General features: G+C 34.7%; 2 protein-coding genes across 2 annotated transcripts in view; one reads left to right on the forward strand and one right to left on the reverse strand.

Annotated features, from left to right (window-relative positions):
- Nucleotides 1–14,597, reverse strand: part of LOC116165602 (major facilitator superfamily domain-containing protein 6) — a 73,994-nt gene that overhangs the window by 38,941 nt on the left and 20,456 nt on the right. The gene's annotated exons all lie outside the window — the stretch shown is intronic.
- The window catches only part of LOC116165605 (retinal homeobox protein Rx-B-like), a 32,529-nt gene that overhangs the window by 4,081 nt on the left and 13,851 nt on the right, over nt 1–14,597 (forward strand). The window contains exon 2 of the mRNA XM_031480188.1: nt 3,551–3,783. Coding sequence (XP_031336048.1) covers nt 3,551–3,783 — 233 coding nt within the window. The remainder of the gene's footprint in view (nt 1–3,550; nt 3,784–14,597) is intronic.

Below are 14,597 nucleotides of genomic sequence, written 5' to 3' on the forward strand. Positions count from 1 at the left end.
CTTATGAAAGGGCTGTAAAGACAAAATGTTTAGGTGTAGGACGAGCTTAAACTCTTGACATTTCAAGCTCTTTTAGGATCTTAGATGAGCCAGTGTCCCACACAGCTCTGGTAAGGCCTAAAAATCCTTTCTTTAAAACTACACTGAAAGAAATTGATGGTAAAATACACCAGAAAAAACTTAATATAACCCTAAAATATTGATAAAAAAGGGATATCCAAACGTATAGTAAAAATTACCTGTACGTTGTTAGTTAAAGACATACAGTGGATTTAACTTAATATGGTAAAATTTACAATACACAATATGTCTAAAGAGACGATATTATTTAGTTGATAACATTATAAATATCTGGTAAATAATACAAATTAGGGGTGAAGATAACCATAACTGTCTGGTTAAACTTAACTAGACAATAATAGGATGTACTATTCGGTACCAATCTGTGTCTTGTGGATTTTACTTGCTAGTAATGAAGTAGTTAGGCAAGCCATACTATTATGGTTAGGTTAAGTTTGCTATCTGTATAGCAGTTTTAGCCTTCTTGATTGGCTTGAATGCCAAATTAAATAGTTAAATTCAATTTACAAATTAGTAAAAACTACCATAGTATACTGTATATTTTTACCTCCTTTCATGTTCTTTTAACCTACTACTTTAGCTACTGATACTGCAAGAAGATAGGTCAAAAATCACTAATTCATAGACTTGAAACATAAAATGGTTTTATTGCCAAAAAAAATAAAAAAGACTATAAGCATCAATACCTAAATAATATTCACATATTTATAAGACAGCAATAGGTAGGTACAACAGTTTGTTCCCGAAATCGTCATCACACCTTCATTTTCATATTGTCATATTTTCACGAAATTTTCGTTTTCAAGGCAGTAGTGGCAGTAACATTAAGCCTCCTGTCCCGAAAATTGAAATTTTATATAAAAAAAAAGACGATTTCGGGAAACCTGCAATACAAAACTCATCAGTAAAACAACACTACATGTGTGAGTAGGAATGTGTCATTTTTCTGACTTGTGTAAATAACTATTTATTTCATTAAGCGTTGGACCTACTGCAATGCTGAACCGCTACAACGTAAATCCAAAATTCTTGCATTTCTCCCTTCGTCTATTGACAGTTTCCTTAACCAAGTTGTCTGTAGCAACTGATGTAGTAATACATCCTTCCTTGGCCGCCAGTTTAGTGGATCTCCATGTTCCTTTGTTCTTTTCTTGCCGTTGTTGGAAGTTAATACGCCGGCAGGCAAAGAAAGGCGCCAAAGTTTGAATCATCTCCAGAACCTGTAATATATTAATTCTGTGTTACAATAGAAGCATCTACAATATATGTATAGGATGTTCATATAAAATACAATGACTACAAATCAATATGTAGAAAGAACAACTTCTACACATTGGTATAGGTACGGTATGATTTTGTATCATACCTTCAGATAAAAATTACATAATTAGGGGAGGAGATTTTTATTTAAAGATAATCATCATAGGGTATACCTACTAAAATAAAGTAAACTCACTCGGTTGACTTGACATAACATAAACCAGTTGTCAAATCAAACACATTAGCATTGATCTCTTTCGATAGATTATCGACTACATCGCAATTTAAAATGTTAAACTCGAAAATTTGAAAATTCCATTGCTACTAACCTGTAGGTTCAACTGATTCTTTAATTTGCCTCGCCTCTTCTAGGTTGAGAAATATGGCATGACCACTGGTTTGGTTTACCTAATCAAATTTTTGGCACTATTAGATGGCGTCATCACTGCTAAAGTCTTCATGGTAACATTGTTTTCTATTAAAAAATAAGGTATTAGTATAAATTGTTAATTGTTAAGATTAATAACGTGTAAAAGGTACAATAAAATTGTATCAGTAACAAAACTTTTCCACTAGCATCAGACAAGCAATTTTATACTTTACGTGTAGTGTGGGTATGAACTTAAAAAACAATAGGCAGTTCTTTTATAAAACTTTGATGGCAAAATATATAAATGGTGCATACTTAAAGTAATTAAAAATTAGGCAGCAGAAAAACAACTGCATGATCGAGCTTACTTACCTTTATAAATTTCTTGCTTCTGCCCCATTCTCCATGCTCTAAGTAACCATTCACGTCACTATTATCGCACATACCTACAACTAGGTACCTATTACCACAAGTAAAATCAAAACACTAATTGATAAGGCAATGCCATATCCTTCACGAAAAAGCAAAGAAAGCGAATGAACTTGGTGAGTTTCAGTTGTATGAATGGCAGAAGTACTAAGTAGGTAGCTATTTTAAATTTGCTGACAAAGAAGCGTTACTTTCAGCACAACACGTGGTAACGTTAGAACTACCTAACTAACCGTTTAGTTAATGTTATCAAATATTTGGGTAGATTTTACCATAATAAAAGCAAACCAATACTATCATTGTTATTACCAAATATTCAGCCAGCTCTACTTGATGTCAAGTAAAATATTAACCCAACGATTATAGTTCCTTTTGCTGTGCTTATTTATTACATTTAACCTTATACTTAAGTAAATCTAACAAATTGGTCTAGTAAGTGTAACAAGATATATGGCTGAAAGTTACCATATTCAAGTAAAATCTTCTTTTAGTTAATAGTGCCCTTAAACAATGTTAAACTTACTAAAACTCTGGATACATTAACTAGATAGTGTTTAACTAAATCCAAAAAGTTGCTTTAAACAATCATTTAAGTAATTTTACTTAATATTTAAGTGATTACAGCAACACTGTGGTCAAATCAACTAGATGTCATTTAACCCTCATAAGGTAAACTGGATTTTCTTTCAGTGTATATTAAGACGAAAAGCTTGTTGCAAGGTCAGTTTCAAACATTTGGACGTACGGACAGAATTAATGGAAGTAGTGCTATCTGTTTTATTGAAACACAAAAAGCTTTTCGACAAAATTCCTTCGCGTCATTTTACCATACTTTTTCAAACCTGGAGAGATCTCACTGTCTCAGACGGTCGTATATACGGAATGCAGGCAGGTGTATTTTTAATTAAACATGCAAATTTTTCTTTTCTGCAACTCGATCATCCAAATATGCAGTTAGTAGTCGCTGAAGCAGCTATTTCAAGCAAAGACTAAAGTAGCGACATATTTCCTTAACTAATTGGGGGAATAGTAGATTTAAAAATGTACTATGTATGTATCCCTGTAAGTAAATTTATAAAACCCCTCTTCGTTTTGTCATTAACTAATTTTAAGTCCCGACAATCGCCAATTGCAAGGAGTGTAATCTCATTAGCATTTTGTTCTGATACCTCTTCGCCATTTCCTTGATTTCAGGTTTAAGTGCCAACCCTTCTTGATTATATTCAAACGTGTTGGGAATTCAAGGGGGGTAATGACCAAAATCATATTCTGGCTCATGCTCAGGCTCATTCCAGTTTCCCAGTAACCACTTTATTCATTCGTACGATTTCAATACTAGACGTAGGGTAAAATTACCCTTATGTTTCTCCCCGGAACATTAATTGCTAGTGCATTGCTTTCTGTTTTCAGACTGTGTAAGAAAAAGGAAAAAGGCAATAGAAGGAAAATTAGTAAATGCAGCTACAATTAGTCCAACAAATTCCATTGCCGAAGATGCTGATGCCAAGAAAAAGAAGAAAGCAAGAACTACGTTTACCGGCCGTCAAATTTTTGAATTAGAAAAACAGTTTGAAATGAAAAAGTACCTCAGTAGTAGTGAAAGATCGGAAATGGCGAAACTTTTAAACGTCACTGAAACGCAGGTTTGTTACATTCTTCTATTTATGATCATTGATTTGTTTAGCTTAAGTCGGTGGTTTTCAACCGATGGGTCTCGACCTCCTAGGGGGAAATATTAAAGGCAAATAAAGTATTTTTTTAAAACAACTGATTGGATTTATTACTTATGTTATCTAATATGATTTGTAACAATTAAAATTACAACCATTCTAAACGTTCTTATTATGTATTTAAAAAAAATTATAATTCATAGAGGGGCGGCAAATTACTCAACTTAAATAGTGAGCGGCAGTGTCTAAAAGGTTGAGAACCACTGGCTTAGGTGTTAATTTATTGGCGTAGTAGGTAGGGGAATTCGCGTAAAATTGTGCGTTTAGGGGATACATCCGACCACTCGCTCAGCTGTATGTTTTCAATGCATTTCAAAAGGGCAATGTGTCTATGAAATTGACTAATATATTTTGTATTTATATCAGTATATTATGAAGGTAATCGTAGCTCGGCTCGATTTACAACGGTTGATGACACGTGTTCGAACCCAAGCGAACGCGTTTTTTTGTTCTATAATACGTCGCACCAAAAATAATGGAGTGAAGTAGTGTGAGGGAGAAATCATCAGTTATTACTGTCGGGACTCCCCAAGTGCCACCATTTTTTTAAATATATTTTGGTGGGTTACATATCAAAATGTCTGCAAGATATTGCTCTACAAGATAAGAATTACACGCGATGTTGATAAAAGTCCCATTTTAAGTGATAAAATCTGAGAAATTTTGCGTTCGCTTCACTGGCTTGAAACTGTGAAGTGTCCAAAGTCCTTCCCATGCAAAAAGAAACACACGCGGAGTCATATGGCGCTAGCTGCTATGAGTATGTTATAGATTTTTGAAAAAAATACGCTATTATGGCTGGCTGGCTGACTGTCCGGCTGAGATCTCAGCAATTACAATAACTAGAGACCAAATTTTCACTAAAAACTTTCTGCTATAGTGTCGTTGTGGAGGCTCTAGCCTATTTTGAGTTAGATTACTCGTGAGATCGGTAATTTGAAACTTTGCTAATAAAATGCTGATTTGTATTACCAAAAATGCCCTTTCATCATGCATATGCTGATTTACAACGTGTTTAAATCCAAGTGTGTGGAAGGAAAATTTACAGAACAATCTATTTTTTTAATATTCTTATCAATTAACAAATAGTAACCTAATTTGTTCAAACTATCTCTGGTTGGGATATGTGGTGAGAATGTAACCACATGTTGATACTGCTTTGTGGTCTTCACTGATATTGACGGATTGAAACAATACGAGAAACAAGTTTTCTTTTGTGGTGAATCGATAGTTCCTTAAATCGCGATTAACAAATCTACATGTTGATTAATATGATTGGTAAGATGTTTTTCTATTGACAACACTATTTTTGTTTTCATTTTATTAAACACGGTATCCAATGGTCAAAGTTAGGACACCAATCAGTAATGAGAAAGGCCTAGAGATGATGTCAGATAAAACGTCAAGGGCATAAATGGAAAGTTACATACAATTAAAAAAAAAACTGTTTGTAAGTTGTAAAAACAAGGACGATCTGACCAGAACACATGGATTCAAATCACCACTTCCTTCAAATAAAAGAGAGACAATTGGCAAACTGAATTTTTAACCGCATACGCAAATCCTCTTCGTAAAATTTTTGCTAGATCTGCTTTCAGTGCACGTATGTGTGGTTTAAAGTTCTTTGGAACATTTAAACAAGTGAGTGAGTGGTGAGATCTTAGACGGGCGGATGAAATTTAGGGAAGTATCTGCGCTATAAAACAGAACGCAGGTACCAATTCGGGAAAACTGTCTCTAATTATAAGCGTCTATCAACAGCTTCTTCCAGATGCACGGTTTTTACTTTTAGACAATCTCACTAAGACACCTGCTCTTCTTAAATTCACCTCATCCATGCCTTTGGCAGCGAGAGATATTTATACTTTTAGGTATCATTTCGTAATTTTCGATTGTTGTACTATTTATGCGCCACTTTAAAACCCGCCGACGTGACGTTTCTTTGTTCTTTTTGGTCCGCATCCCAAGTATTTGTAACTGAGATTTTAATTTTTTAATAGAATTTAAGGTTCTTGTTAAAAAATACGGCGACTTGAAATGGAAATCAATTACGTATTAGAAGAAGGGTAGATTTAAATCGCAGTATTTTATAAAAATACTTTAGAAATTCCTTATCATTTTGAAATATTGGTGCGTCGTAAGCAGAAATATTTCTTTGTTCTTGTTCTTATATACTTTTTAATAATCTGCAAAGTGCTCTTATCCCCATCCCCAGACATCGTTTTATCTTTAAATTTTTCGTTCTCGATTTGTACGTCTTGATAATAAGCAATGCATTTTTTTCTTTTTTTACATTTCGAATGCAAATGGGTCGTTAGCAGCACTACCTAAACAATTAGTAAAATCGAGATCCTGAATACAGAAATGGAATGAGAAGGATTGAGAATTGTATAATAATGATTTATGTCTTACTTCATTTTACTTCGTCTTCGCAGCCGACGTGACGCATCGCGACACTGTAAATGCCTATCATCGTATTTACAGTGATTGAACGATACCAGCTATTAAGTAAAAAGCTTCATCATTAATAAACTTAAAACGTTCTCATTAGGGACTGCTTCATTGCTGGAGTATATAAACTGAATTAATTGCTTTACAACTTGTAATAAGTACTTAAGTTGTTATTTTTACACGTAAAGTTGGTATGTATGATTGACACAGGTAACAGACATACACGCGAACGAAGATGGATCTAAATATTTGTGGGATGCACAGCAGGAAACTTCAATTTTCTTCTAAAGTTATACAATTTGCTTCTAATATATATTGCCATGTGAATAGCGCAATTCCAATGAAAGATATCGCTCTGGAAATCATACAAGCACCTAGTCCTATCGAGATATCATGACAGATATTTAATAATAAATCTTAACATTATTGGAAAATAAATAGAATGCAAATGAAATCATTGCAGAATTAGGTCGAAGTACTACAAAATAGATATTGAGGGTGGTAGTTATTCTTAAATAGATAACTGGCCGTGTGTTCAACTCCTGTGAATCGTAAGGTGGGACTAATTAAACTTTTCTATTGATTTCTTATTGGAGATTTAAGGTTCTGCGCCCTTTATATATGCTTTCAGTTATTAAAATGCTTATGTGGTAGTCCGTATTGATTCGTCTCCGGTATCATCTATACTTCAAGAATACCACGATCTTTAATATCCTGGAATTTTCGACCAGTGTCTGCAGTGCTCTTTCGTGAACTTTGCTTGAATCTCGTTTTTGTGCCATATGTTATGTGCCAGAGCTGCTCAGTGGTCACATGTTTTAAAATTCCCACCAAGTTAAAAAAGCACTGGGTCTAACGTGACGCGCAAGTATTTCTCTCATAGTACCAGTAGCTGTTAGCTCTGTCCGCCTTTTTCTACGTGAGAATAGGATGAGATTTGTTTTTGTTGGATTAAGCCCTCTCTACATCTAAAAACCCCACACAGCCACTTTTTTGAAGGAGATCACCCTTTTAGCTACATCCATTACTCTGTGAATTTTTGAGTGGAGAGCGCTGTTTCGGTGCGAAATCAGAGGTCATCATACCGAAATCTTAAATTCTAGCATTACGATAGGTAGCGGATGTAATGGTACCTACATCCCCCTTATCTCCTTTAGTTGTGAGGATATTTAATTGAATTTTTGGACACTTTTTTGGATCCAACTGACTTTATTTTTACTTAATCAGGTAAGGTAATGTCCGTGGTAGAGATCGTACAATTTTAAATCGTTTTATTTTTAGTTACGGTTTCCACCTGGCTAGATCTTCGTTTAGCTATCACTCTGTATTTACGGCACAGAATTTAGTTACTAATAGTACAAATACATGGATCCATGGTACCAGCATGGTTCATTTAAAAAATTGTAGTTTTGCCTCAAACCATTTTGCTCATTCATCACGTAGTTCAGTATTTCGATTTGGATAGCATCACACGAGTCACTTACAATAAATCGGAAGCACTGTGGTGCACTTAAACAGGAATTATTTTCCAAAAAATTTGGCATTTGAAATGTCACTAGTTACTCACAGTATAGTGCAAATCATTTACTTTTGTTCATCGTATAACCTTTCAAAATCAGAAATGTAATTAATTAATTAATTCAAAAATTGTCACCCTTTCCTAAAATTGATCCCTGTTGAGGAGCATTCTAATTCTAATCCTCATGGTCCTAAAGTTTTACATATGAACGTCGTCCGGTTAGGTATCAAAACGATTCAAAAAATAAAATTTCGTGCTTTCAGCATATTTGTAACAAAGTGAGTTCGTATGCAGTCACGTGTTTAACCTAATCGCAAATATAGCAAATATAGGCTATTGGAAAATGCGCTAAAAAATAGACTACAAAATAGGACTTAAACAGACATTTTCCTCGCGTAAACCAAAGGTCCGAAATGTGCATTTCCTCATTAATTTTGTTCTTACCAATCACAATACATACATAGGTAAGGAATTTTTTGTAAAAAAAGCATAGGTAGGATACATTTTTCCAAAATTATTATTGCTAGATGCTCACCGTTAAATGGCATGCAAGCAAAATTCTGACGTACTTCGTTATACGAGGATTTCTCAGTGAGAAAATGACGACTACAAATATACCTTTTCCTTATGCCTTATGACAATACAAACAGTTTTTGGATTCGACTTTTGAAATAAAAGTTACTCCGTATGTAAAGAAGAAACAAAGAATAAAGAATTAGAGCCACTGCAAATCGACTAAATTTGTATAGTTACGCCATTTTTGGGGCAATCGGAAATGGACAAAGCCCTAGTTCCATACTTATTATGGGGTAAGTCCCAAACAAAATATATTGGATACTCTGCTTGTTTTTGTCCCTTCATGCTTTTGCAACCTGCTACTTGTGACACCTATGGTTCATTCGTTGGTCTTCTTTGAGGTTGCTTCAAGCTCAGAGTAGCTATACCATGTTCGTTAGCCAAACATAAGCGGGCTTCTGTGACTACTCGCAGAAACTCTATGTAGGTATGGTTGGAGGCTCCATGAAACCAACGAACAGACCAAAAAACCCCTAAAGAGTACCTCGGTGTGGTATAAATTTCAGTCATGGGTAAACGTTTCATTGGGAAATTATTTCGTCGTAATTTTTTTTTGTAAAGAATTCCATTGGCGTAAATCTGAGTATATTAAATTTTTGTATTCCACAAAATTTGTTAATAGAGTACGTAAATTCTGCTTTTGATTTGTAGGTCTGAGAGTGTACTAATTAATAACACTTAACCGCAAACAAGAACAAGAACGTTTTTATCTCAAGAGTTACAAACACAGGTCACCAAAATTGCTGCTTGTTATTTTATCACCCGTCGGTCACCTAGTTACCTCACACTGTCCTTTATGGTACCGCCACAGATTACTATTATAGTATGAGAGACTGACTAAAACCTCCTTTAAATGTTACGCAAAGATTAAAGAGGTGAATTACTGCAGCCGGGTAGTGGTGTAAATTGCCTTTCTAAAAATGGAGCTAGCCAACGTCAAAAAACAAAATGTCGAATACATTGTTGTATTTGGACATGGGGGTTTCTACCCAGGGACTTAATCAAGGAACCCAGTGGCGTGAAGGTCACACTTAAACTACTGCAGTTTACTGTTTTTTATATCTCTAATACAAAACAAGTTCCAAAAGTAATCATAAACGATTTACAAAAAGCGCATTTCGAATTTAAATTTAACCAAAAAATCCGTCCATAAGAAAGTTAGCACGGCGCATGCACAACCTATTCTTTGACGTGTCATTTCAACTTGATCTTATAAGAAAATCATCTTAGCGTATATAATTATTTAAAAGCACAAAAGTCTGATGCAACTGAATACTGAACGATCATCGAGATCTTCATGCATCCATTAATTTTACAACACACCTCCTTAAGAGGTTGATTCTGTAAAACAATTTTTAAAATTTGGTATTAGTTTTCTTTTATTCGAGATGCGTATACATGGGGAATATGTACTAACGCAAAAAAACCCGGAGAGTCATATTCAAAAATGATACAAGAACCCCATTTCTTGTAGGTTTGGTCAATTTTTGGGTTGTAACTTTTTGGCCCGTTAGTCTACGTAGCTGAAAAACAATAGTGACCTTTCTTATATCCCTTAGAACGTATTTTCAAAGCGATGCAACGTTTCTGCCCAAAGTTATCGTGCACACGGACAGACGGGCAGGCAGACAGATGGACAGACTGACAATACAAAATTATACCTCGAGGATCGTTAATAAACGGCAAAAGTGTAAAATTACGGTACATGAAAAAATTGATTTTATTACTATAATTTTTTAGTAAGAAACGTAGAAAAAATTACTTCCTTGGTTCAAGCCTCGACATTATAACGAACCAAATAGAGAAAAAAGTAGAACGATTGCCCTTAAGATAAAGATGTAGTAGCGACCGGACGGACAGACGGACGGACAAAGTGGCCACAATAGCGCATTTTTATTTTTATAAAAATGCGCTAAACAGGAATGGGTCGTTGAGCTTTTTAAATTGTCGCCCTGTATATGTGGTTGGAATTTATCATTAGTACCCTCGGTAATCCGCCAAGTAATACTGGCACTTTGAATGAGATGACCTGTACTTGTTCCTGTAATTCGAATGATCCCGAGCAACGATAGGTAATACAGATATTTCAGTCGAAATGTACACCTAATTCCAGTGATATATCATTTTGTATTTCATTTCATTTCATTTGATTTTATTTATTGTGCTAAGTAATTACATAGTAATTTTTGCATTCGTCTTACAATTATTGTATTTTTAAATTTTATATATTTATGAATGACGCAGCCTATGTACCTAGGGAAAAAGAAGCAAAAAAAATTGAGTGTATTGGCAATGTATGTTTAACTGAAGCACATAATCATTTTATCCTGCAACTTTGGCTGCTAAAAAACCCTAAAGGTGGCTTACTAAATTAGTTTTTTTAAATGGACCAGTTACTAAATCTATGTCCACAAGCTTTCGGTGGCGGTGCACGGTCCGAGGGAAGCTTTCAATGGCTATACCCGAAAAATCTGGAAAAAACTAGTGCATTTTGGTCGGTTTTTACCACGATAGAAAAGAGCAAGCATGTGCTTTTACCGTTGATTTTAGGACAAGAGAAGTGCAGAGATTCATTCGAGAGATCCAGAGTGCGTTCGTTAAATTATTAACGGAGCTTTCCTTACCAAAACACTGATACTAAATATGTATGTCAAACTATCCTGGATCTGGAATTACCTATGCCAATCCAAATACTGCCTACACATGCTTTTTATCCACGTTCCTGAACGACCACATAATTGGCATATAATAAGCCTCACGATTTACATCGCATCCCGTCGCCAACACTAAAGAAATGAACATTTTATGTTTTCCTTGCTAATGTAACTTTGTCTGACATTATGGATATCCAATTTCTGTTGCTGGATGGCTCTCTGTGGAAATAGTGCTTTAACCATAATTCACGGTCGTTTGAGCAGTTCCATGAAGTATGACAGGTTTAGATGTGTCACAATTTATTTCAGAGCCGACTTAAAAACACCTTTTAGAAAACCAAATCAATCATTTTTAAGTGTGGAAACGAAATTTTAGGATATAAAGTTTAATAGATCCGTTGGTCTCGATGCTTTGATAAAAACATTCTTCTTTGCGTAGAAAGATCATTAACTTTAATGTAGTAAAAGCTTAAAGTGTACGTTATAAATATGTCATTCTTGTGAAGCCATTTATTTCAAAGTTACCTAAGCGGGTTAAAAATAATTTCGGAAATGTGTAGTTTATGTGGGAAAAAATTTGTTAAGTGTTTGTATAACAGATATCTGGTATTAGTATTATAATTAGGTAGGATATGCATTAGCTATTAGCTGTGGTGCACTTCATTCTGTCAGTTTTCAGTCTATAAATAAGATCACAGCTGTTGAACGCCATTCTATCACATATGTTTCGGCTAATTTCTGAAAACGCGTGCTTCTCATTCCAACATAGTCTGTATTAAAGAGATACTAATTAACACAAACTAGCTGTTAACAGCTCACTCGACGTTTATAGCCTACCACTTTCTTTTATTTGTGACTTATTGAAAACCTTCGCTAATACTTGTGAAGCTCGATTTCGACACATAATTGAAACTTAGTACCGCACTTCAGGACACCCTATTTATACACATACAATCTGTTTCATTTATGACATCGCAAGGAATAAACTACATCTGTAGTAAATAAAAATGATCCCAAAGTAGTTGGGAACTGGGAAGGCATAAAATTTTATGCGGTTAATATTTTTTATTATTCATTTAATAACCATTTCTTTATATACTTTTTATTTCATTAAACTATACATTTCCAAAAAACGACCCTATTTTTAAAATACAACTTTAATTTGTCTCTCTATAGCCGACCCACGACGTAACCGTATTAATAGATCATAATGAATGCTTTTGACAAGTGATGCATTGGAACGTATTAAATAGTAGGAACATTTTCACAATTTCTTAAACGAATGATATGATGAGTTTACTTTACCGAGCCATCAAAAGTTAAAGAGCAAAATGAATAAATGCTTTTGAAGGTTTGCCAAATTGGTGTTAATCGCGTGATCTTAAAGTTGTATCTTATACGTTAAATTATGTTCAGATGCTAAGATGAATTTTATTTTTAAGTTTATCGTTTTCGGTGTGTCTCGCCTTTCATCACTACAGAACGCAAAATATCCACTGCTAAATGACTTCAAGTTAATACGAGACCGGCTAGAAATTCGGGCACTTCCAAATAAACCACTTGACATTAAAGTCTTCCCTCTCGAAAAATTTGAAATCAGATCAAATTCAAATTTCAAAGACATGGCAATTGAGACTGATTTGTTCTACATATCCTGTTTGGGACACACTTTAGGTACCCAACAGCGAATCTCGTCTTTTAAAAAAAGGAAGATGCATGCAATAATGCATGTTCGCTATTATTAGCCCAATGGGTGCTTAATATTAATTAGTGCTTTAAATAGGATTTTTGGGGAAAAGAGAGTCGTTGTCATTATCTTCTGCAAAAGGTCCAATTGAATTTATAATGAAAACGGTGTAAAAAGCATACAAGCGAAATAAAAACAATATAAACTAATTACGATAAGCACGCAATCCCTTACAAAACAACAAAAATCATCAAACCACCGCTACTAACTACTATAAGAATAGCTTTTATTCCTTTATAATTACTTTACTAACAGAGGCCACAAAAACGACTTCTACAAAAGTCCCTTTACAAATTCGGATGTTAAAGGAAGGCCCTACCCTTCACAGATAGCGGTGGAAGAGATAAAATCATGCAAAAAATAAGAAACACTTCTGTCAAAGCAGATATTCCAGATTCGGAGGCTAAAAGGACTAATCTACCCTCCAAAGATAGGGGTAAAATTATAACTTCTGCAATTATGTTTGTAAATTGTAACAGGCTGGTACAACATTTATAAAATCATGCAAAAAAATAAGAAACACTTCTGTCAATATTGCAAATTCTGAGACTAAAAGGACTAATCTACCCTCCACAGATAGGGGTAAAATTGTAACGTCTGCAGTTATGCTTGTAACAGGCTGGAACAACAATGATAAAATCGTGCAAAAAATAAGAAACACCCCTGCCAAGGCAGGTATTTCAGATTTAGAGGCTAAAGGGACGAATCTACCCTCCGAAAACTTCTAGAATGAAGTGTGTAACAGGCTAGACCAACTTTTACAAAATCATACAGAAATAAGAATCACTTAATTTTAAAAAAAGTGTATTTGACCAAGTCAAGCCAGCAGACAGAATAGACATAAAAATATCAACGGAAAAATGTTTTCCCACCAAAGGTGATGCATAAATAATTAATTCTATGACGATATCTTTTGGCCGAATATGTCGAAAATGTCTAACATTTACTTGCTTAGCGTTAAGGGAAGGCATTTGAATGTTCCTCCACCGAAACTGATCCTAAAATCCAGTTTTCGTATTTCGCATATCTTTTGTTATCAAAATTCTGGAGTTAGTAGCTGGGATCAAGTAAACGCCAGATGTTAAGGTCATAAGATATTTAATACAAGAGGAACGTAGTAAATAAACAGTGTAGGAGTAAAGGCATTACAGGACAACAGCGACATAGAAGGGAGGATATGAAGTACTTTTCTAATTTGAGGGGATTGTGTATTATTTTCCTAATAATAATATGATTTTGTGACGTTAAAGGGCAAAGTTGAGCATGCCGGTTACGTTTTCAGTTAAACGAAAAAAAATCGCATCATAACCAAACAAGTGGTAACTGGTATGTGTAATCCTACAAGAATTTTCAATGATTTATACATGATTCAAACACCACTATTTTATTACCCTCATTTTCATATTCCTGTCAAGTTGCTGAAGACAAATGCACGGACATCCGGACGGAAATATCGCACATAATCCGTTACCACAAGACCTTTAATCAACATTTAAGGTCGATAGTATCCAACCTCCAGTAAAAAGTTTGTGGTGTGGTGACATGCCCCTACGATTAGAAAACTCACCTCACATGAAAATGAATTGCAGCATGGGAAAACATAAAAACGCTCTGTATATGCGCAAATGACGAGGAACAGGGATTTTGGGCTACGAAGCTGGGCAAAAAAAAAGCGCGGGTTTCGGGTTATTATTTTATTATTTATTATTTTTTATTATCATCCCTCTCCCGTCCCGGGCCCCCAACAGGCATGCGCCCAATTAAATACTTGAGTTGCGAT

Source organism: Photinus pyralis, unplaced genomic scaffold, assembly GCF_008802855.1.
Source record: "Photinus pyralis isolate 1611_PpyrPB1 unplaced genomic scaffold, Ppyr1.3 Ppyr1.4_LG3a, whole genome shotgun sequence".
Lineage (NCBI taxonomy): Eukaryota > Metazoa > Arthropoda > Insecta > Coleoptera > Lampyridae > Photinus > Photinus pyralis.